We start from the raw sequence: 25,226 nt of genomic DNA, 5'->3' as shown, positions 1-25,226 counted from the left end.
TACAAGGCGGCTTCCTCTCTCATTCCTTCCCCCCCAATCCATATTCACCTACTATGTTTCCTTCTCTCCCTTTTCCTACTGACGAATTCCAGTCACCCATGACTATTAAATTTTCATCTCCCTTCACTACCTGAATAATTTCTTTTATCTCATCATACATTTCATCTATTTCTTCATCATCTGCAGAGCTAGTTGGCATATAAACTTGTACTACTGTAGTAGGCATGGGCTTTGTGTCTATCTTGGCCACAATAATGCGTTCACTATGCTGTTTGTAGTAGCTAACCCGCACTCTTATTTTTTTATTCATTATTAAACGTACTCCTGCATTACCCCTATTTGATTTTGTATTTATAACCCTGTATTCGTCTGCCCAAAAGTCTTGTTCCTCCTGCCACCGAACTTCACTAATTCCTACTATATCTAACTTTAACCTATCCATTTCCCTTTTTAAATTTTCTAACCTACCTGCCCGATTAAGGGATCTGACATTCCACGCTCCGATCCGTAGAATGCCAGTTTTCTTTCTCCTGATAATGACGTTCTCTTGAGTACTTTACCAATGAAATAAAGACTCCTACAGCCAATCTTTCAGAATTTAAAACACTCCGTTTAAGTTTTAATATAATATTTTCTAACCTGGAAGTAGGTATACACCTATGTGATATACTCTGCTAATATAGAGAAGTTGAATGTTTGAACTTGTCAACGTAAAGATAAAAACTGTCACACATCAGATATTTAATTTATTGACTAGTTGCACTGATCAGACATGAGCATCCTTCATATTCATTGCCCTTGTCATAACACATTAGAGGCCTATAGCATGCTACACACCGTCTTCAACACAAAGTGATAAATCCAACTAGCATCACTATGCACTGCTGATGGTACCAAGCAGTGTTTCAAACAAGCAGGGCAATGGATATCTGAGGATGCTTGTTCCTGACATTTTTATCTGTATACTAAAACTTTATGACGAATTCTAGTAAGATGGTCTTTACCTTTGTGATGCCCCATTTGCCTATTCTTTTTTTGAAGCAAGCAACTCCCCACTCCATAAAATTATGTGTGATATGTATTTCCATTAAAGTATAGTAGTAGTCAAATATTTTGGACTTGATGTGATGTCCCTGTCTCTATTAGTTGAGTCCCATTTTGAAGTAGTTAGAATCCTTTTACATTTCTGGCAATTCCTTCCTAACTTTTGTGTATTTTTCAAAGAATCCCTCCTCTATGTTGACTGCTATAAATGACTTTTGGCAAACTTGTTGCCTGTTACTGTCTTAACGACGATTCTTAATTTTTCATGCCCCCTCCTCTCTGTTGGGAGTTTGAACAATAAAAACCATTTTGTTCCCACAAGGTGCTATGAAAACAAACTTCCCCTCAGACAGTCCTGATTGTCAGTGTATGCCTCGCACAAATTTCTTCTGCCGGTGGCACCAGAGGTTACTCAATAGTGACTGTTGCTATAACAGATATCTATTTACTGGCTAGTAGCAGAACTTACACTTGGGATTATCTTTTAAAAATAAAAAAATTAAAACACCATTGTTCCATCCTCAGTAGTCACTGCAGCATGCCCACAGTTTACATTACCAAAGGACTGGTGGTGCTGACGTAGTCATCTGAAAAATGTGCTAGTGTTGAAAAATTTCTAATTTAAACACATATGAAAAATGAACAACTCCTTCATAATTCAGGCTGTTGCATCTCAGGTGGTTTGGATTACATCATGCAACTATACCAACTCTGTAGTTCACGGTGGCCAGTAGTATCACCCTTGAATAATTATGTCACCCTAGCAGATCATATACATCATCAACAGGTGTTGGGCTAAGATGTCCATCAGTTAGATCATTTACAATATTTTCACTATAAAAATAAGGAGAGATACAAGTACTGCAAGTAAATTTACATATTTCATATTTATTCCAACTTTATACCTTGCCATGAAGTATGAAGTTTTACAATGATTTTCTTTCATAAGTTATGTTAAATATTTTACATCATTTCAGAATGACTCGTTAACCACACACACACACACACACACACACACACACACACACACACACACACACACACACACACTTTTAATGTTAACTAACAAACAATATAATTTGGTACAATTTGGAATGATGATAAACACAATAGCTGTAAATTTATTTACATATTATTAATCTATTAACACTTACTGTACACAGTACAAGGCAAGGAATCCACTGCTTTATCCCACATCTATCACTACCCTATACTTCTATAACCAAATATACCACTGGAGGAATGGGAACAGGATTGTAACAGGCCATGCACCACATATTATAGTAAAATCTTATAAGAAATAAATATGAAAAGCAGTGAAACAAGTGCCACAGGATTTGATTAGAGAATTGCATTATTACTGAACAAAATTACAACGAGCATATTCAAATAATCACTATTACTTTTAGAATAATGTTCCTTAAACTCTGATACTGCTATTCAAATTAATACTGAATTTATCTGCCATCAGCAATTAAAAACACATCACAAAAATTGTGTGAAAGTTGATTTATTACTGCATGTGACCCAAATGGGAAAAATTCCCCTCTTATGTGGTGGAGAAATGCACAGGTACATTAATAATGAACAAATGTTTATTTTCTTTGTTTTCTGTTTGGTTATCCCACCACCGACTTTCAAACTACAGATCTGAGCTGTAACGAATAAATGTTTATAATACTTTTTTAAATAACAGATGGCAAAAATTTTATGCAATTTATTACATTCACTGGAATTTTATATACCAATTTTGAAACTTATTTCCATCAAATACAGAGCCTACTTTGCAGCTCGGAAGTTCTTATGGAGTTCTGGCTTGATATCGTACACCAATTCCAAAATCCTTTCTATTAACTGAAAAAGAAAACAAATACATAGAATTTGAAGATAATAGTCTCTTATATTTAAAAATCAGCAAATGAATTATAACACTTTACCATAACAGAGTAGAAGAATAATCTGTATCACTTCAACTTTTTTATTTTGATCTTTATAATTAATACCAATTACTATGTGGATGATGAACCACTGATGATGTAACTATGTTACTAGAGTAATTTCCTTTAATGGTTCAAATGGATAACTATTCTAAGTTTCTTGAGGAAACTTTCAGTTAATACACAAGTGCTTTAGATTAAAAAGCAACTGTAGGCTGGCGATTAAAAAAATTACAAATGCGTGAAACTTAGAATACATCCCATATCCTTGAAACTGTTGTTAATTTTAGAGACTATTAACTTGAATGTAAGATTCTTAAGTTGTAACCAGTACACTTTGATTCCTGAGACCACAATTAACATAAATTTAGGCCAAATGGGTGGCAAGAACCAAGTACATGTTGTAATGCTAGTTTCCACCTATGGAGTTCTGAGAAACTAGCATCAAGAAGGATAATTAAGATGGCACGTGTGGTGAAACAGACAATGGGGTCATGACTAATGTTGTAAAGTGTGCTCTGCAACAGGGTATTTTGTGTCACCAGTATACATTCTGTCTATGCCCATTCATTCTACTTGATAACTTGGTGGTAGTCATGCCAATGTAGATGGCCAAATAGTGTTTACATAACAGCTGGTATACGATGTGTAGCCTTCTCTTTGACAGTATATGTTTTGCCAGTTATAGGTCAGGTGTAAGTGGTGATAGGAGGGTGCCTAGTGTCATGGAATCTGATACTGTCAGGTGAAACTGGCATTAAATTTGCGTTGTAGCTAGGAATTGTCATAGCAAGGCAGCAGTTGCATTTGTGTAATCGTTTACTCAAACAGTGTCACCCTGGTGCCTAACCGCCCCCCCCCCCCCCCATTTTCACACACACACACACACACACACACACACACACACACACACACACACCACACACACACACACGAGGAGGGTAACATCCACCAAGTGTGCAACTCTGGTCCCATAATGATCTGCCACAAATATGGTCAGGTTCACACAAAAGAGTATGTGAGAGGAAATCTACCAGAATGTGATAAGTGCTACAATGAGACAACCCGCCCCAAATAATAGGGAATTCAGTTTCATAGTCATCTGGGACACTATGCCTGTGTCAGTCATTGCCAGGTTGTGGACTTAGGAAAGTGGGGACTTTTGGCAGAGTATCATTACTGGGAAGGTAGACTCAGGTTCATGAGGTTGACGGCAGCTGACTAGTTGTGCTGTCTAAACCAGAGACAGCGACAGCATTCACCGAGTTCTAGCAACTCCATTCAGTAGTGCCAGGAGTATACTTCCATTGTAACTAAATTATTCCGAGTTTCATTGCCTCAGAGCTTCCTTGAGAATTACGCCAAGTTCAGTGTCTCTAAACACCCTTAAGTTTCGAAGGTACTTTGCAGATTGGAGTCCTGTGAGCTACCCATGCAATAGTCCCATATAGATTGCATCAATCGAGGTAAGACCTTGTCAATAATCATGCGTCCTCCCTCTTGGGCCACAACAGGGCAAGTATTACAGCAGATATGGTCACAGGGGTAGCAACCAGAGGGTAAGGAAATGGGTGCAGTAGAAGCATAGTGTCCTACTGATATTACTGAGATTGGGGAGCAGGGACGTGTTAGTGATGAAAAGTTATTTTAGGGGTGTGGGAGGGGGGGCAAAACATCAGACAGAAGGGACTTCATTTTAGGAAGTCATAGCCTTTTTAAGTCGGCTGCAGCTGCTGGAGACTGGTCACGTGGGTGGAGTTGTGTCTGGTTTTTGTGGTTTTATGGTTTTAGGGCGCAAAACTTCTATGGTCATTAGCGCCCAGCCCGTGACGTAGGAAACAGGAAAAAAACGAAATTTAAAATCAGCAGCAAGGGAAACAAAGTCATAAAATTTGAGAAACTAAAGGCAGAAGGAATGCTTAAAAATCCACTATAGAAAGGGGTTGGTTGTCCCCAAACAAAAAAAAAAAAAAAAAAAAAAAAAAAAAAAAAAAAAAAAAAAAAATCAAATGACTGACGTCATTTCACTGTCACTAATAAACTGTAGAACGCGGTCAGCTGAGCGCGTGTCATCTGCTAAAATCGACGATAGATCAGGCGATAGCTGTAGACGGGAGCGTAACGGATTAAAATAGGGGCATTCAATTAAAAGGTGTCTGACCGTCCACAGCTGAGAGCAGTGGGGACAGAGTGGGGGAGGATCACCGCTTAAAAGATGTCGATGGCTAAAAAGACAGTGCCCTATCTGGAGTCTAGCTAAAATTACCTCCTCCCGACGACGCGTTCGGGAGGAAGAGGTCCAAGCGCAAGGAAGGGCTTTCACTTCCCGCAATTTATTATGGGGAAGTGTTGACCAATGCGCATGCCATAAATGAGCAACTTGGCGACATAAACCGCTCCGTAGATCGGTAAACGGAAGAGACTGAATAGCTGGCCGAGGAAGAGAGACTGCAGCCTTGGCCGCTATATCGGCCGCCTCATTCCCACGGATACCAGCGTGTCCCGGGAGCCAGAGGAATGCCACTGAGACACCCCCCAGGTGGAGCAAGCGCAGACAGTCCTGAATCCGGTGGACCAGAGGGTGCACAGGGTAAAGAGCTTGGAGACTTAGGAGAGAGCTGAGAGAATCTGAGCAGATAACATACTGTATCCGCTGATGGCGGCGGATGTAGTGGACAGCCTGGAGAACAGTGTAAAGCTCCGCAGTATAAACCGAACACTGGTCGGGAAGCCGAAAGTGATTTGGGGTGTCGCCAACAATATAGGCACTCCCTACACCTAACGATGTTTTCGAGCCGTCGGTGTAAATAAATGTGGCTTCCGTCATTTGTGCACATAGAGCAGCAAATGCCCGACGGTAGACAAGTGTAGGGGTACCATCCTTGGGAAATTGACATAGGTCTCTGAGCAAGTCGATCCGGGGACGGAGCCAAGGCGGTGCTGTACCCCAAGTTGTCAAGAAGGTTTTAGGAAAGCGGAAGGAAAGAGAATGGAGCAGTTGACGGAAGCGGACTCCCGGGGGTAGTAGGGAGGAGGAGCGGCCTGCATACCCGACATCAAAGGAGGTGTCGAAAAAAAGGTCATGGGCTGGATTAGCAGGCATGGAAGACAGATGGCTAGCATAACGACTCAGAAGGACTGCCCGTCGATTGGACAGCGGAGGTTCAGCAGTCTCAGCATAAAGGCTTTCCACAGGGCTGGTGTAAAAAGCTCCAGACACTAAACGTAATCCACGGTGGTGGATAGAGTCGAGACGCCGAAGAATAGACGGCCGAGCAGAGGAGTAGACGATGCTTCCATAATCCAATTTCGAGCGCACAAAGGCGCGATAGAGGCGGAGAAGGACCACTCGGTCCGCTCCCCAGGAGGTACCATTCAGGACACGGAGGGTGTTAAGGGAACGCAGACAGCGAGCCGAAAGATAGGAAACGTGGGAGGACCAGCACAGTTTTCTGTCAAACATAAGACCCAAGAATTTAGCGACGTCGGAAAACGGAAGGTTGACAGGACCTAGATGTAAGGAGGGCGGAAGAAACTCCTTACGTCGCCAAAAATTAACACAAACGGTCTTACTGGGTGAGAAACGGAAGGCGGTTTCGATACTCCACGAGTGGAGGCGATCGAGACATCCTTGAAGACGTCTTTCAAGCAGGCTGGTCCGTTGAGAGCTGTAGTAGATCGCAAAATTGTCCACAAAGAGGGAGCCCGAGACATCAGGAAGGAGACAATCCATAATTGGATTAATGGCGATGGCAAACAGTACAACACTCAGCACGGAGCCCTGGGGTACGCCGTTTTCTTGGGAGAAAGTACGGGAGAGAGTAGTGTTCACCCGCACCCTAAATGTGCGCTCTGCCATAAATTCGCGAAGAAAAAGGGGCAGCCGGCCTCGAAAGCCCCAAGAGAACAGTGTGCGGAGGATGCCTGTCCTCCAACAGGTATCGTATGCTCTCTCCAGATCAAAAAATATTGCTACCGTTTGGCGTTTCCAGAGAAAATTGTTCATGATATAAGTGGAGAGAGCAACAAGATGGTCAACGGCAGAACGATGCTTTCGGAATCCGCATTGGGCTGGTGTTAAAAGACTGCGGGATTCCAGCCACCAAGCTAAACGGTAATTCACCATACGCTCCAAAACCTTACAGACACTACTCGTGAGAGAAATGGGGCGATAGCTAGAGGGGAGATGTTTGTCCTTTCCAGGTTTCGGAACGGGAACGACAATAGCTTCCCGCCATCGCCTGGGAAAGGTACTGTCGGTCCAAATTCGATTGTAAAGGCGAAGGAGGTAACGCAGGCTATGGGTTGATAAATGCAGCAACATTTGGACATGGATACCATCCGGTCCTGGGGCGGAGGAGCGAGAAGAAGAGAGGGCATGTTGGAGTTCCCGCATGGAGAAAACAGTATTGTAGCTTTCGCGATTTTGAGAGGAAAAAGCAAGATGTCGCACTTCCGCTCCACGTTTCTTCGGGAGAAACGCTGGCGGGTAATTTGAAGAGCTCGAAATCTCAGCAAAGTGCTGACCCAATGAGTTAGAAATTGCGACGGGGTCCACTAAGGTATCATGCGCGACAGTGAGCCCAGAGACCGGGGAGAAACTAGGCGCGCCTGAGAACCGTCGAAGCCGACTCCAAACTTCCGAGGAGGGAGTGAAGGTGTTAAATGAGCTAATAAAGAATTTCCAGCTTGCCTTCTTGCTATCGCGGATGACGCGACGGCATCGCGCACGGAGCTGCTTATATCGGATACAGTTTGCCAAAGTTGGATGGTGACGGAAAATGCGAAGAGCACGTCGCCGCTCACGTATTGCGTCACGGCATGCCTCGTTCCACCAAGGAACTGGGGGGCGCCGGGGCAATTTGGAGGTGCGTGGTATTGAACGTTCCGCAGCTGTGAGAATAACGTCGGTAATATGTGTGACCTCATCGTCGACGCTGGGAAAGCGACGGTCATCGAATGTCGCTAGAGACGAAAAAAGTGCCCAATCGGCTTGGGCAAACTTCCAGCGTCGCGAGCGCATATATGGCAGTTGAGGCTGCAGTCTAAGAACACATGGAAAGTGGTCACTCGAGTGTGTATCATCAAGGGCGAACCATTCGAAGCGCCGAGCTAGCGGAACAGTACTGACCGCAAGGTCCAAATGAGATAAATTTGTCGTGGAGGCAGACAAAAATGTGGGGACCCCAGTGTTGAGGCAGACTAGATCCGCTTGGTGGAAGACGTCTAGCAATAGTGAGCCACGTGGACAAGGATGTGGAGATCCCCAAAGCGGGTGGTGGGCATTGAAGTCCCCAACCAGCAAATAGGGGGGTGGAAGCTGACCAAGAAGATGAAGGAGATCAGCTCGTGCCATTGGTGTGGACGATGGAATGTATACTGTACAAAGAGAGAATGTGTATCCAGAAAGGGAAAGACGGACAGCGACAGCTTGGAAGGAACTGTTTAAGGGGATTTGGTGATAATGGAGAGTATCGTGGAGCAGAATCATGAGTCCTCCATGGGCTGGAGTGCCTTCAACAGAGGGGAGGTCATATCGGACGGACTGAAAATGAGGGAGAACAAAGCGGTCATGGGGACGCAGCTTTGTTTCCTGAAGACAGAAGATGACCGGCGAGTAGGATCGTAAGAGGATCGACAATTCATCCCGATTGGCTCGAATGCCGCGGATATTCCAGTGGATAATGGACATAGGGTGAACAGAAAATGGAGGAACGTGACCAAGGGTGCTGTCAACTCAACGACTGCTCAGAGCTTGCGACCGACAGCATGGAATGGCATTCAGTCGAAGGCAGAAGATCCTGATCCATAGGTTGGTCAGGAGCAGCTCCACCACCAACGATCGGCCAGTTGACCGGCCACCAGCAGTGCGCCTCGGCGACACAGAAGACGGCCGAGGGCGATTTCCGCCAGGTGGTGCTGTAGATGGGACACGCCTTGGCGGAGAAGGAGAGGAACTGTGTTTCTTCGTAGCCTTCTTGGAAGTATGATGTTTAGATGAAGGAGGAACCGATGGTTGTGAAGTTGCGGTACGTAAAAACTCTTCACGAGACTGCTCTTTTTTCGAAGACTTGGCGTCTGACTTTTGGGCTCGAGATTTAGCAGAACCCGACGAAGGGTGAGCCATAGAGTGGGCAGGCGAAAGTGGTGAGGTTGAACGGGCGATCTTTGCGCTGGCCGATCTGACGACCGTGGTACTAAAGGTGAGGTCGCAAGTCTGCGTGGCCGCCTCCTTTGTTGGCCGAGGAGAAGCAAGGACAGCGCTGTATTTTCCTTTCTGAGGCACAGTGGGCTGTCGACTGGCGAGTAACTTTCGAGCAGCAAAGGTCGACACCTTTTCCTTCACTTTTATTTCCTGGATGAGCTTTTCGTCCTTAAAAACGGGGCAATCTCGAGAGGAAGCAGCGTGGTCACCCATACAGTTGATGCAGTGAGGGGATGGAGGTGGACAAGCACACTCATGGGCATCCTTGCCACATGTAACACATTTGGCCGGATTGGAACAGGACTGGCTGGTGTGATTGAACCGCTGACATCGATAGCAACGCGTGGGGTTTGGGACATAAGGGCGAACGGAAATTATCTCATAGCCTGCTTTGATTTTTGATGGGAGTTGAACTTTGTCAAATGTCAAGAAGACAGTGCGGGTTGGAATGATGTTCGAGTCAACCCTTTTCATAACCCGATGAACAGCTGTGACGCCCTGGTCAGACAGGTAGTGCTGAATTTCTTCGTCAGACAATCCATCGAGGGAGCGTGTATAAACGACTCCACGCGAGGAATTTAAGGTACGGTGCGGTTCCACCCGGACAGGGAAGGTGTGGAGCAGAGAAGTACGCAGCAATTTTTGAGCCTGGAGGGCACTGTGTGTTTCCAACAACAGGGTGCCATTCCGTAATCTGGAACAAGACTTTACAGGACCCGCAATTGCGTCGACACCTTTCTGAATAATGAAAGGGTTGACCGTGGAAAAGTCGTGACCTTCGTCAGACCGAGAAACAACAAGGAACTGTGGCAACGATGGAAGAACCGTCTGTGGCTGAGACTCAGTGAACTTACGTTTGTGAGCAGACATAGTGGAAGGTGAGGAAACCATTGCGGAAGAATCCCCCATGATTACCGGCGTCTCCGATGGCGCGCTCCTTCCTTGTGGGGGCCCTCACCGAGGGCTCACCCGCCTTAGGTGATTGCTCACACCTCAGGTCACACCTCCCGACAAACGGACGGAGGGACCAATCGGCACTTTCGGAAGGTATCAGCTCGGGTAATCACCCCTCCCTGGGCCTGGCCGTTACCAGGGGGTACGTACGTGTCCTACCTGTCTACCCGGGGTGGGGAATTACGCGTTACCCCGTCACCGGCTACGCATGGAAGTGCGTGGGTCGGCCTTCAGACACGCACAGGGAGGAAGAAAGAGACAGGGAAAGGAAAGGAGAGGTCTCAAACGCCGCAGCGGAGAAAAGGGTAAAGAGAAGAGGTAAAGAGAAGAGAAGGACGAAGAAAGATGAAGACATACAAGCAAGGAAGGCGAAGAGTGCGGTACATTTACAAGCGTCCGTCTCCGGACGTAGGCACAAACCATACTCCCAGAGGGGGAGAAAGGGAAGGAAAGAGCCAGAGGTGAGGGGGGAGGGCGAAGATGGGGGATGGGGAAGGATACGGAAAGGGGGGGTATGCAGCCCGGAAAAGAAGGAAGGCCACATTAGCTCGGGGTCCCGTGCTCGCTACACACGTATCCACAAAAGAGTTGTGGATCCCCTGGGGGGGGAGTTGTGTCTGCATGCGCATGTGTGCGCGTGTATTTTCGTCACAGGCCTTGTGGCCGAAAGCTCATTATGCGACAGTCTTTTTGTTGTACCTATCTGTGACTCAGCATCTCCACAACATGGTGAGTAGCAACTATCATTTTCATAATATTACATTCCCTCCTGGATTTTCCATTGTTTGATTTTCCCTTTTTGAAGTAACTGATTACAGAGGGTGCATACTGGCAACACAATATCCAGTTGCAGAGGATGCTCTACAACAGGGAAGTCATGATCCAGGAGCCTATTCCATCTAGAGTCTCCCTCCTGACACTAGAGCACTGCAGGTGAGTGCTTTCAGGTTTTCAAATACTGTCTGGTGCAGACACTAACAATACACCTTTCCTTCTTGACCCTTTGTGCCAGTTGACACGACTCTGCCTATCACCTGGGGTATTCTATCGATTAGTGTCTAGCATATTTTCCAGCAGGGACGGAGCCATGAAGCAGTAGGACAGTTGGGAAAGGGGCCACTGAGTGACAACAGCAGAAAGCACATTTGCCACACTGTGACAAGTAATGGCAGACTGGAGAAAGATGTTCAGTTCTCTAAGGACGGACTGCTTTAAGATGTTGACCATCACCCTATTTACTGATGTTACAGAACTGAAATTGTATGAAGTCATATGATATGCGGATTTTAGAAAAGTGATATGAAGAACACTGTCTGGTGAGGTAGTGCCATGTAGTGTCACATTTTCTGAAGCTCTGCTAATGACAGTGCAAGTGAGGTGCTACAGTCGAGTGTTGCACTGAATCTGCCCTGTAGGAACAGGGAGCTGAGAGGATGAAGGTCTCAGTATTATAAATGAAGGACTACTGGTTTTTGATCAACTGGACGCAAGGCATGTTAGAAATGTTCTCACTCAATGACATGATTATGGAATCCTTCTGGACACACCATTTCATCAATTAAACATACTCTGAGAAAATCATAGTATGTTATATTGATGTCTTACGTATGTGATTACTATGGAGGAACAGGTTATCCTAAGGCCCAGCTTTTGAATATATTTGGAAGTTATGATTTCAATCTGTGGTTTCAATGAATTAAATTAATGACACTACAAACCTTTTCTCTGATTAATTCAAGAGTACCTTAAAATTCCATGGCACACATGTCCAGTAAGTTTCTCCCATTTCCCTCCCCAACCCCATTATACACTTATGCATTGGAAATGATGCCTTCGTACCTCTCTTCCACTCTCAGCTTGTGTCCCACTGTCAAACACTACCTCAAGCCAAGGTGCAAGTTGAGAGTAGTTTTATGTATGTAAGAAGTGTTTCATATTTCATTATATCTATGTAAAAGCAAATGTGCACCCCCACATCTACACCTACAAGCTTATTAATATTTTTTTTAACAGAAAACTTTATACCTTTTCCTTTCGTTGATTTACAGATTTTTCCATTTCTGCAATCTTTACTTTTGTTTCTGCTTCAATCTGTGCAGCTCTGTCCTCCCGCGAACCCATGTGCTGTAAAGGAAAAACACATGCGCTAATTAGTAAGTTCGGGTCTCTGTATCTTTTAGATACAATAGATGCTTTGAAAGAGAGAGAGAGAGAGAGAGAGAGAGAGAGAGAGAGAGAGAGAGAGAGAGACAATCCACAACACTTATTTACATTGGTTTTTAGTTCACCCTGTCAAATGCACAACACTTTTTCTCCCTATATATACTTATGGCATCAGCCATTTCCTTCAGATTTAATCAGCAATCAACTACATTACAAATACAGCTTTTGTAATTGATACATTCTGTATGAAGCAAAAAATTCTCATTTCTGTTGTGATGCTATTACATTAAAAATGTTTCTCCATTCTAATCATAACACATTCCCACAGGTGAGAGTCTTAAAATTCTAATATTACTGCCAAAGCATTGTGTCAGAGTTTGAAGCACTCATGAAAAGCAGTGGAGCTCACATAGTATTAGGTAAAGAAAGCTGGTTGAAACCTGAAATTGACAGCAGTGAGACTTGAGAAAAATTTAAAGTACATATTGAAAGGATAGGCAAGTGGGAAATGGAGGTGGTGTATTTGTTGCAGTAGACCAGGAACTCAAATCCACTGAGGTAGAAACTGAAACTGCATGCGAGATTGTTTGGTAAAGACTCAGTACTGAGGGTGGGCATAGAATGATAATCGGATCCTTCTATTGCCCACCAGGCTCTTTTCCTGATTTAACCAAAATTTTTAGAGATAACTTCAGTTCACTTGTATGCAAGTTCCCCAGTCATACCGTAATCATCACTGGAGACTTTAATCGTCCAACAATTAACTGGGAAAATTAGTTTTGTTAGTGGTGGGCATGACAAGACATCTGTGGAGAGAAAACGAAACCACAGTTTTTACATTACAGCACTGCACAGCATTTTCTTTCTCACAGTTGGTTTTAACACAACACCTGTACATTGTTGGTCTAAAAAATACAAAGCCTACATCCTCCTGTTATTTGTTAGAGCATCATATAGAAATATGAAGCATGTTGATCAAGAACTTTGACATTTTTCCCAACATTTTCCCTTTATATAGTATATATACATTTGTAAAACACCAATATTTTTTTAAAATGTAGCTCATGTCTTTCTGAATGTTTATTAGTGTCACACATCAAAAAGATGTAGCCTATGTTTGTCCAAAAGTTTATTGCAGTTATAAGAAATTTGAAGTAAATTGCTCAAGAATTTACTGATATTTTTACTAACAGTGTTTCACTTTTGTATGTCTTTCTGCAAGTTTACAGCCACTTCCGTTCTACTACTGGTAGCTTAATATTTACTGGATTACAGTGGTATCTGCAAATATATATACCTACACCTGTAAACATCTAGTCCTATTTATGTAATGCTGCTGCTATCCAAGTAGATTAACAAAGCTTTTCGATCCCGGTATTTAGATATTGAGGTAATTTGTGGAAAGATTGAGCAATGAGGTATTTTTTTCCTTTTTTGTACTACTACATGACTACTCTGCAATTCACAATTAACTGCCTAGTTCAGACAGTTCATCAAACCATATTAAAGCTATTTCTCTACCACTCCACACTCTAACAGCAAGCAAGGAAAACAAAAACTTAAATTTTTCCATTCAAGCTCTTATTTCTCTTATTTTATTACAATGATCATTTCCTCCCATGTAGATGGGCACCAACAAAATATTTTCACATTCAAAGGAGAAAGTTGGTAACTGAAATTCATGAAAAGATCCTGCCACAATGACAAACACTTTCATTTTAATGACTGCCGCCCCCCGCCCCCCCCCCCCCAACGCAAATGGGGCATCAGCGCTGCCATCGACCATCACCACACCACACACCACCATGATGCAATGGGAACACCACCAGGGGAAGAAAACACGTGAAAATGGGAAACAAAACAGGTAAAACAACCAAAGCAAAATGCAGGGAAAAGGCAGGGAGAACCTGGCTGGTTTAGAGGTAAGGTCAAGGTCTCCATAACCAATGCCTACACTAACTAAGGGACTCAAATTCCAGAGGAAAATTCAAGGGCTTATACCTGAGAGTGCAAACCATTTTTGCAAAGAAAACAGGACAGACATAACAATGCAAGGATATTCCACCAACACTCAATACTAGGAAGTGGAAGGACATATTTAGTGCAAAGGGTCAAAAGGCACGGGCAGTCCAGCAAAATATGGATCACTGTTAGTGGATCCCTGCAACTACAAAGGAGGAAGTGGGGTGGGAGCGGTTCCTTGGGGAGTAAAAAACCCATGGGTCAACTTAGTACGTCTAATATGAACATGGCAAAGGATGATAGATTCCTGCCAGGAGAGGCAGAGGGAAGAACGGCACATGGTGAGAGTCTCTTTGACGGCACAAAGTTTATTAGACAGGGGGGGGGGGGGGGGTAGCCTCCCATGATTCAACCCACAATTGAGGAAAACAGGATTTGATGTAAAGCCACAAATCCACGTACTCACCTCTGGAGAGGTTTCAGAGAATGGGGGTTAGGTGGCGGCCACCCTCCCCCTCCCCCCACAGGTGATCAGCAAGTTCATTATCCGGTATACCTATGTGGCCAGGAACATAAAGGAGGACATCGACCAAATACGCAGCATCACCAATATCAGTAAGAAGGTCGTGGATGACAGAGACCAAGGGATTGGTAGTGGTGATGGTGGTGGTGGTGGTGGTGGTGGTGGGAGGCACTGAGCAATACAGAGGGCCCGATAGATGGCCACCAATTCTGCAGTAAACACTCCACATGTCAGGCAAGAGATAGCATTCTGTGCCAACAGAAGACATGAAGGCATTTCCCACATCCTGAAACTACCCTAACACCATTCAGAACAAACAAACACCATTAGAGCGATGGAGGCTTTTGGAATGTATGGCTGAGGAACTAACCAAGCGGGGGTACTTGGGGAGAACATGGGGAAGAGAACAAGGAGGGGAGATGGAGGTTATGGCAGAGAGAAGTGAGGTGAATCCAAACCACTAAACCCACCTGAGGGCAGGCAATGGGCCAGCAACAGCCTGAAGACATGAAAAGAATAGAATATGAGGGGTGAGCACGAGAAGAGCACAGATAGTGATGGCAGAGAAAACCAGGAGCTGACTGCCAAATCGAAAGGGAAGGGATCCAAGCGTCACAGCGTCAACCAGAAGACTATCGACAAGGCTAGTGTGATAGGCACTGATGGCTAAACAGATACCACGATGGTGAACTGGGTCCAAGAGGAGCAGTGTGAAAAGGGCTGATGATCCATAAAACCTTTGGAAGGGTATGTCCCTTGAAAGGCAGAATCGATAGTATCAGTGCAGTTGTCCATACAATCTTTCTGCATATGCCAAACACAATGAACACACCTTCGTTCCAGACTGGCCCAGAATTTGTCAACAATTTGAAAGATGAGGACCCTATGAAAAATAACTTCCTGGGCCATATTCCAAGACTGGTGATATGTAATATGAAGTTTTGATCCACAAGGAACCTGACCACATCTTACTGAGAGACTCCAATTCCCCAAAATTTTCTTCACTATTTCCCAGAATGAGTAATGGCTTTGCAGTGGTGAATGTGTCCCCATATGCCCTAGTACAAACCAGGTAGCGGGGGAAGTGCTTCACACCAATCTGGTGGATCCGGTCCTGCTCCCATGGTGTAGCCAGGGAAGCGAAAGCTGCACAGTCATAAGAAGCAGAAGTCAATGATCCGTTACCACTCAAAGAGACAGCCATAGGAGAACGGCCAAATTTTTGGAGTTTGATACGCTTCATGCACAAAGTACCCGTCCCGATACCACCCACTCCCATCAGGGGCTCTTCCCATGGGCACCACACAGCGAAAGTAAGGGCTGTCTGGCACAGTGGCCGTTGCCACGAGTTCTAATGATCCACCACGACAAGCAACCAGTCCTAAGCACACATGGGGAGGCATCAGCTCAAGTATCAGAAATGTGGTCCCTGTGTTGTCAGGGGGGGCTCAACCAGATGGGTACATAACAACACTACCACACTGACTGGCTACACATGCTGGTGATCTAGTGAGGCAGATGGGGCTACAGCAGGAAAGGAAGAGGAAAGGGAAGGGGGGAGATGAATCAACACCATAGATACCAGATAGGGAGTTCTTCCCCTAATGACTCACACTACAGACAGGAAATGCAGAAGAGGTGGTCAAACCTCTAAGGGGGACCAAAATCACCAAAAATAAAGATTGGCAGAAAAGGCAAGGGGAACAAAACTGCAAGGTGGGGAGAAAGAGGCACAGGGAAGGAAATTTGATTTTGTTTTGATTCAGGGCGCAAAAAACAACTGGGGAATATAGGTACTCGTGGGCTAAAGTATGAGGACTGCAGCCTTGGCAGCAGTGTCAGCAGCCTCGTTTCCTGACACACTTACATGACCAGGAACCCACAAAAACATCACACTGGCTCCACCAAGAATGGGCAAGTGACAGTTTTCCTGGACCCGCTGCACTAAGGGATGGGTTGTGTACAGCGCACGTAGACTTTGAAGGGCACTGAGTGAGTCTGAGCAGAGGACACTATTGAAAGGCTGTGTTGCCGGATGTACTCCGTGGCCTGATACAAGGTGAGAGCTTGGCTGTAAATACTGAGGTGTGTGCCAGAAACCGATATCGAAAGACATGGGTGTCAATGACGAAGCCACACCCAACCTTACACTCAGTCGGAGAGCCATAATTGTACACAAAGGTACTATTGCAAAGTTCCATGCGAAGGTCTTGAAACTGAAGGCAATAGACCAAGGCTGGAGTAGTGTCCTTCGGAAGTGAATGAAGGCCAAGGTTAACATGGGTCACTTCACAAAACCAAGGTGATGAAGGGTTCACACCCACCGGAAAGTTGCAGGTAGTGTGAAGGTAAGCCGCCATAGCAAGTGCTGAAAACAGACTCCAGGAGGTAACAGAAGAGGAATGCGTCCCATACAGACGATCAAAGGAATCATCAAAAAAAGGAGGCATAGGATGGGTAGCCACACTTGGCATACAGACAGCATGCATACCTGCTGAGGAGAAAGTCATGGCGGTAGGACAGTGATAGTTCAGCAGCTTCAGCATACAGACTCTCAACCGGGCTGGTGTAAAAGGGGCGCCTGTGGCCAAACGGATGCCATAAAGGTGGATAGTGTTGAGACAGCGTAAGAGGGATGGGTGTGCAGATGCGTAAACAAAGCACCTTAGTCAAGTTTCAAATGGACAAGGGACAGTACAAATGGAGGAGGGTGGTTTGATCGGCACCCCAGAAAGTACCACTGAGGACATGCAGGACACTGAGGAACTGCGTACAGCGAGCTGCCAGGTAAGTTACATGGGAGGACCAAGAGTGTTTCCTATCGAGCATGAGCCCCCAGGAATTTAATGGTTTCAATGAATGGAAGGGAAACATCCCAAGATGTAAAGATGGTGGGAGAAACCACTTGTGTTGCCAGAAATTCATATAGACAGTTTTGTCAGTGGAAAAGCTAAAGCCATTGTCGATGCTCCAGGAGTAAAGACGATCAAGACATCGCTGAAGACGTCGCTCAGTGAGACTGGTCTGTGGGGAACTGCAATAAATGGCAAAATCATCAACAAAAAGAGAGTCGGAAATGGCCAGCGGGAGACAGGCCCGTATACGGTTAATGGCGATAGCAAAGAGGATGACACTCAGGATGGAACACTGGGGCACACCGTTTTCCTGGACAAAGGTGTCTGACAAGGCAGAACTCACACGCACATTGAAAACTCAATCTTTTAAAAATGCCTGAAGGAAACAGGGCAGGCAGCCATGGAAGCCTCATGTGTAAAGAGTATGGAGGATACCAGTTCTCCAGCAGGTGTCTTAGGCCTTCTCCAAATCGAAGAACAGGGAAACAGTCTGACATTTCCGCACAGAACCATTAATGAGATGGGTGGGCAAAGTAACGAGATGGTCAACTGCAGAACGCCACACTCGAAATCCACACTGTGCACTCATCAGTGAACTGCAAGACTCAAGTCACCATACCAGCCAGACATGAATCATACATTCCATCACCTTGCAAGCATAGATGGTAAGAGAGATGTGGCAGTAGCTAAAAGAAAGGTTTTTGTCCTTACCAGGCTTAGGTATGGGTATGACAGTGGCTTCGCACCAGTATCCAGGAAATGTGCCCTCTGCCCAAACGCAGTTGTACGTGTTAAGCAGAAAGTGCTTGCCTGCAAGAGAAAGGTGCTGTAACATCCGAATGTGGAGGGCATCTGACCCTGGGGTGGAGGATCGGGATAAACTGAGAGCATGATCTAGTTCTCCGATAGTCATGGTAAAGGTGGCATTGTAGCATTCACGATTTGGAGAAGAGAAGAGTACCGCCCGAGCCGCCTCCGCTCATTTCTAATGGAGAAAGGCAGGGAGATGGTGGGAAGAGCTTGATACTTCTGCAAAATGGTGGCCCAAGATGTTGGAGATAGCAATAGGGTCCACAATATCTGTTACCATGAGGCCAGAAATTGGGGAATGGATCTTGGTCCCAGAGAGCCGTCCGAGGTTGGCCACATGACAGTGGAAGGGGGGAAACTGTTAAAAGAAGTAGTGAATGAAATCCAGCTAGCTCCTATTGTTATCTGGAAGAACACAACCCGACATTTTGCATGCATCTCTTTATAATGAATGCAGTTTGCCATTGTAGGATGACAGTTAGAAACACGGAGAGCACATCTCCGTGTGCAAATTGCGTCACAGCATCCCTCAGTCCACCAAGGGACAGTGACATGACATGATAAAGAGGAAGTGCGAGGAATGGAACGTTCTGCAGCAGTAAAGATAACATTGGTGAAATATTCCACCTGGTCATCACAACTGGGGAAATCTTGTTCTTCGAAGGCCTCCAGGGTAAAGCTGCCAGTCAGCCTTAGTAAGTTGCCATTTGGGCATGCACATGTACGGGGTAGGATTCAGCAAATGCAGAGCACACGGGAAATGGTCGCTCGAGTAGGTGTCAGAAGGAACGGACCACTCAAGACGATGGGCAAGCTGGGCAGTACAGAAGGATAGGTCCAAATGGAATACATGTACGAGGAGTAGGAGAGGAAAGTGGGTGCTCCAGTGTAAGGCACAAGAGGTTAAGTTGGTTAAGGTCAGCCAAGAGGGCACCTCTCCAACAGGTCCTGGGAGAACCCCAAAGGGGATGATGCGCATTAAAGTCATCAAGTAGCAAACATGGGGGAGGTAGCTGCCCAATAAGCTTAAGGAAGTCTGCCGTGGTGACACCGAATGACGGGGGGGGGGGGGATATAAATGGTACAGAAGGAAAAAGTCAGGAGATGAGGGAAAAGTTCCATTGGAGGACAGCCATGAGGAGGAAGAGATGTAGGGGTGTCAACTCGGTGGCCGCCGAGTGACAGCTGGCGTAGAGTAGCTACTACAGGGCAGAGAAGCAGGAGGATCTTGCTCCATGGGGTCCACAGAAGCATCGGCTTGCTTGTGCGGTGGGTCTGTGGAGTCCAACTCTGAAAAACGGTTGGCAGTGTGCACCGGCAATACAGAGGCAGGCCTGGCTAAGGTTGCACATGGTGACACCGTCGAAGAGGATCTTCAAGTTGGCAAAGGAGAAGACCGTTTGTCTTTGGTGGACTTCTTTGAGCCTTTCCGGTTGGAGGAAGACTTGGGAGTTGTTTGGCTGGAGGGACAGAGGAAGTCTACTAGGGAATACTCCTCCTGTCCTTTCCGGCCTACCGGTTGTGTGGCTAGTGGCTTCGCCCCTTGAGGCAAGAGTTTGACGGATTGTTGTACAGCTGGACAGGGGGAGGCGGGGGGGGGGGGGGGGGGGGGGGGGGGGGGGGAGATGGCAATGCTACCTTGACACTGGGCGATTTCACAACATCAGAACTGAATTTGAGGTTGCATGTCTGCATGGCCATGTCCTTCATGGAGCGAGGGGGTAACAAGAACAGAACTATAGGTGGCGGACAGGAGAACACAGGGTTTGCAGACTAGCCAGTAACTTGCGAGCGACTGGGTAAGGCACTTTTTCCTTTATCCGGATCACTTGGACAGTCCGCTCAACAAGATACATAGGACAATCCTGGGAGGATGGCCACCATTGCAGTTGATACAGCGGGGAGAAGGAGGCAGACAATCGCCCACAGATTATACACTTGGCTGGGTGTTGACAAGACGTTCTAGTTTGGTTGAAACGATGACACTCGTAGCAGCGCATTGGGTTTGGAACGTATGGCCAAACTGTGATAATTTCATAGCTTGCTTTGATCTTGGATAGCAGCACTACTTTATCAAAGGTGAGGAAAAGAGTGTGGGTGGGCACTAAGGAGGAATCTATCTTCAATACACGGTGGAAGGCAATGACACCCTGATCAGAGAGGTAAAATTGGATTTCGGCCACACACTATCGAGCAGCATGATGTAAATTATACCATGGGAAGAATTCAAAGTTCTATGGGTCTCGACAAACAGGGTAGCCGTGGTGAAGCAAGGCAGTAAGCAGTTGTTGTGTTCAAGACTCGGAAGTAGTCTTCAAAAGCAAAGTGCCATTCCATAAACGAGAGCAGGATTTCACAGGGCCGGAAACTGCATCAATACCTTTCTGAATAATAAATGGATTTACCATGGCAAAGGACTGACCATCTTCAGTATGTGAGACCACAAAGTACTGTGGTGCAGCGGGAAGGGTCTTGAATAAGTAGCCTCATTATGTTTATGTTTTGTAGACGACAATCGTGATGATGATTGACTCATTGCGAGGAAATCCCCCATGATCGCCAGTGTATCCAATGGCGCACTCCTTCCAACTTTGGGGGCCCCTTCACAAGGGGGGTGCACCTGCCTTAGGTGATTGTTGAAACTTCAGGTCACACCTCCCGACAACTTAACAGAGGGACCAACCAGCAATTTGGGAAGGTTGCAGCTCACAGCTCAGGTAATCACTCCTCCCTGGGCCTGACCTGTACCAGGGGGTATGTGCGAACCCTACCTGTCAACCCAGGGCTGGGAATTAGGCATTACCCAGTCACCTGTTATGCGTCAGACACATGGGCCAGCTTTCAGGAGCACACAGGGGAGAAGAAGAAAAGAGGAACCTCAAACGCCGAAGCGGAGGAATGATAGAAGAGAAACAAAGAAAGGAAAAGGGAGCGAAAAACAAAGGCGAGACTGTTCTTCCGTCAGCGACAGACAATGCAGAACTCAACATGTAGACATGTTCCCCGGGGGGAGGGGGATAGCAAGAGGATAGACATGCAGCACAGAAGGTAAAAAAGGGTGCAAAAGCTGGGGCCCCGTGGTAGCCAAGCACAAACTCACCAAAAAGTGGCAAGCTCACTGGGGAGCGGGGGTTAACGAGGAAGGAAATGCAGGCTGAGAAGGAAGAATAGGGTGCAACAGCTCGGGGCACCATGGCCACCACAAATGAACTCATGAAACAATAGTGAGCCCTCTGGTGGGGGCTGGAGATATATGATATGAACTATTTTGCAGCATCTGTTGTTACACCATAGTATTCTAATTTAATATACAGACAAATATCTTGGACAGATCACAGAATAACCAGTACATTGTAATATAGTGTCTAATGAACTGAGCACATTCATTTTGCATGCGTAAACAGACAAGATCCTTAAGTGGCTTTTGCAAGATGTATGGTTACCTGCTTTACATATCATTCTTACTATTCACTTCCCTTGAGTAAATACTTTATTTACTTCAGATGAACTGAAAGAAAACACATGTCGAAAATATGCAAACTGAGCCAAAATGACTCAGTCAACACAATAAAGATTATTAATTTAATCTGAACTGTTTTATTGGGTTCCAAACTAACCACAGTCTCATAATTTGCGACATTCTTAAGAAAGTCGTGACAACAAAGATCATTAATTTAATTTGCGAGTAAAAAAGTTGTATTCTAACCTAACCTAGGCCTGATATTCGGCTAAAGATCAGTCTCTTCTTCAGACTTCACATTCATTGGCTTCACCAGCTCACAACCAAACTGTCACATTCCAAACTAACCAAAATTTCACAATTCATGACATATTCATAAGAGACAGCCTAATATTTAAGATTAAAGCAAAGAAGGGAATTGTTACTATTTCGGGGCCAGAAATTCATTGCCCCCCCCCCCCCCTTTTTGTTTTACCCTTCATTGGTTATGTGAAGGTATCATCCCAATGGTTACGCAAAATTTAAGCATTGCCAACCTATGAGCAGTAGAGAAGCACCTTCATGACTGTTGCTGCCCCTGATCTGGTCTTTAGCTGAGTTAAGAGAACTGCACACACTAATACATTTGTTTGGATATCACATTATCAGAAGGACTTAAGAGCAAAGGAAAGTGTATGAAGTTCAGTTCCGCTTATCAACCAACTTTGTAAACTATCCTTCATAAGTGTCATCTGCAAAGATATCCTGAAACACCACAGCAGAAAATGTTCTCTTGGAATACCACGATAATGGAGTCCACTAATGGGTCTCTTTGGTTTTTAGGAAGAAAGAAATCTAAAGAGGCTAAATTTTGGCCAGTAAAGTGTGTGTGGAATCATCAGAACTTAAGACTTTATGGGCTGTGAATATAATCTCTAGGTGTTGCACATTCTTCACTGTGGACAATGTTACCCTTGCTGATGGGACTGTTCCACAAAATCAATAAGTGTGGCACTACCGTCAAATCTGATACACTGAGTAGACAATTTTAAATGACAACATTAGCCTAATATTGTGTTGAGCCCCTGCGAACATGCAGAGAAGCTGCAATATGACTTGGCATGGACTCTACTAATGTCTGAAGGTGTGTTGGAGGGAACAGACACCATAAATCCTGCAGGGCTGTCCATAAATCTGTAGGAGTATGAGGAGGTGGAGACCTTTTCTGAACAGCATGTTGCAAGGCATCCCAGATATGGTCAATAATCTTCATGACTGGGGAGTTTGGTGAGCAGCAGAAGTATTTTAACTCAGAAGAGTGTTCCTAGAGCCACACTGTAGCAATTCTGGACGTGTGGGGTGTCTGAATTGTCCTGCTGGAATTGCCCAAGTCCATCGGAATGCACAGTAGACATAAATGGATGCAGGTCATCAGACAGGATGCTTACGTATGTCATCTGTCAGAGCCATATCTAGATGTATCAGAGGTCCCATATCACTCCAACTGCAGACATTACAGAGCCTCCTCCAGCTTGAACAGTCCCCTGCTGACATGCAGGGTCCATTGATTCATGAGGTTGTCTCTATACCCGTATATGTCCATCCGCTTGATACAATTTGAAATGAGTTCATGGGCCCAGACGAGGTGTAAAGCACTGTTGTGCAGTCCTCAAAGGTACACGAGTGGCCCTTCGGCTCCGAAAGCCCATATTGATGATGTTTTGTTGACTAGTTCGCATGCTGACACATGCTGATGGCCCAGCATTGAAATCTGCAGCAATTTGTGGAACGGTTGCACTTCTGTCACATTGAACGATTCTCTTCATTCGTCATTGGCCCCATTCTTGCAGGATCTTACTTCAGCTGCAGCACTGTATAGAGTTTTTTTTTTAAATTTTTTTAAACGTATTTCTGATATTCACAGTACACTCGAGAAACGGCCATACAGGAAAATCCCCACTTCATCGCTACCTCGGAAATGCTGTGACAGGTTGCTCGTTTGTCGACTACAACACCACAATCAAACTCACTTAGAACATGATAACCTGCCATTGTGGTAGCAGTAACTGATCTAACAATTGCACCAGACAATTGTCTTATATCGGCACTGCCGACCACAGCGCTGTTATTCTGCCCATTTACATATCTCTACATTTGAATATGCATGCCTATAGCAATTTCTTTGGTGCTTTAGTGCATAATCTCTTGGGAACGAGAGTCATTCTGCAAACCTTTTAGACGGCAGGCACTCTTCATTTTCCAATCATACTGTATCAGAATATTTCCCCATCACCATTAACTTTATCTTTCAGCTTTCCTTCCCTCCCCACCTCAAACTACTATTATATAAATATACCTATTCAGTATTTTACACATTTTATGCACTGGCAACATACGTTATTCAATAGATGGAAACAACATAACACATGTCTACAATATGAATCTCCACAATGAGAATTTCTCATTCTTGCAGCATCCAGTAAAGAGGAAACAGGTATAGGGCTGCTTTCCTTCTACTACATTTACACCTATACTCTTCAAACCACTGAAGCGTATAACAGGAGGTACCTTCTCCTGTAGCAGTTATTAGGGCTTCTTCCTTTACCATTCACATATGAAGCATGAGAAGAATAACTGTACCTCGATTCGATTCCCTTAGCCTTTTCTCACAATTAAAAATACAGACTGCTGAAAGTCTAACGTGTTCTTAGAATGTTTTCTGGAAGTGTAACGCCCTAAAAATGTATAATGGCATATCGTTAGCGAAATTTGAAGCTTAAAAATGGCTGATATTGTGAAAGTTGACTTTATTTTAATGCAATTTCATATTATTGAAGTAGTCACTACGAGAAAGTAGTCTGAACTTTCACTATTGATATACCTTTGCCTCGAACTCTTTAAACTGCCTCTCTCTTTCTTGCCTGTATTTCTCAATTTCTTCCTGTGCTTCTTCCTTGGCCTGTTTCAACCTGCGTGCTTTTCCTGCGAATATAAAGGTGAAACTTCATTAACAAGCAAACGAGATAGTATACTACTTATTCTTTAAATTCAAACCATTCACTCAACCAATCGAGGTCACGCCCCCTTCAGTAAGGTGTTCTTGCTAAAATAAAGAGACAAAAAATATCAAAAGTTTGCACGACGGTATTTCTCATTTTTACTTACGTTTCCTCGCTTCTGAAACCTTCTCTGCAGCTCTTTTTTCAGCTGCTAGGAGCTGTTGAATTCCCTGTGTCTGGCTTGCCATTTTCCTGTACTTACAGATCGATCATATGACTCAAAGAGATATAAAGCAGCATAATCGTTCCTTGTTTCAACAATGTACGGCGCTACA

General features: G+C 44.9%; 1 protein-coding gene across 1 annotated transcript; it reads right to left on the bottom strand.

Moving 5' to 3' along the window:
* Positions 1–1,912: 1,912 nt before the first annotated feature.
* Positions 1,913–25,212, bottom strand: LOC124802763 (V-type proton ATPase subunit G). The gene is made up of 4 exons (XM_047263754.1): positions 25,058–25,212; positions 24,774–24,874; positions 12,166–12,264; positions 1,913–2,898 (listed from the first exon to the last, which is right to left on the bottom strand). The coding sequence occupies exons 1-4, from the start codon at positions 25,137–25,139 to the stop codon at positions 2,824–2,826; spliced, it is 357 nt and encodes a 118-aa protein (XP_047119710.1). The 5' UTR covers positions 25,140–25,212; the 3' UTR covers positions 1,913–2,823.
* Between the last annotated feature and the right edge of the window lie 14 nt (positions 25,213–25,226).

The sequence above is a fragment of the Schistocerca piceifrons genome, chromosome 6 (assembly GCF_021461385.2).
Source record: "Schistocerca piceifrons isolate TAMUIC-IGC-003096 chromosome 6, iqSchPice1.1, whole genome shotgun sequence".
In the NCBI taxonomy this organism is placed as follows: Eukaryota; Metazoa; Arthropoda; class Insecta; order Orthoptera; family Acrididae; genus Schistocerca; species Schistocerca piceifrons.
Note: the sequence above shows the minus strand (reverse complement) of the source record. Positions and strands in the feature narration are given on the sequence as shown.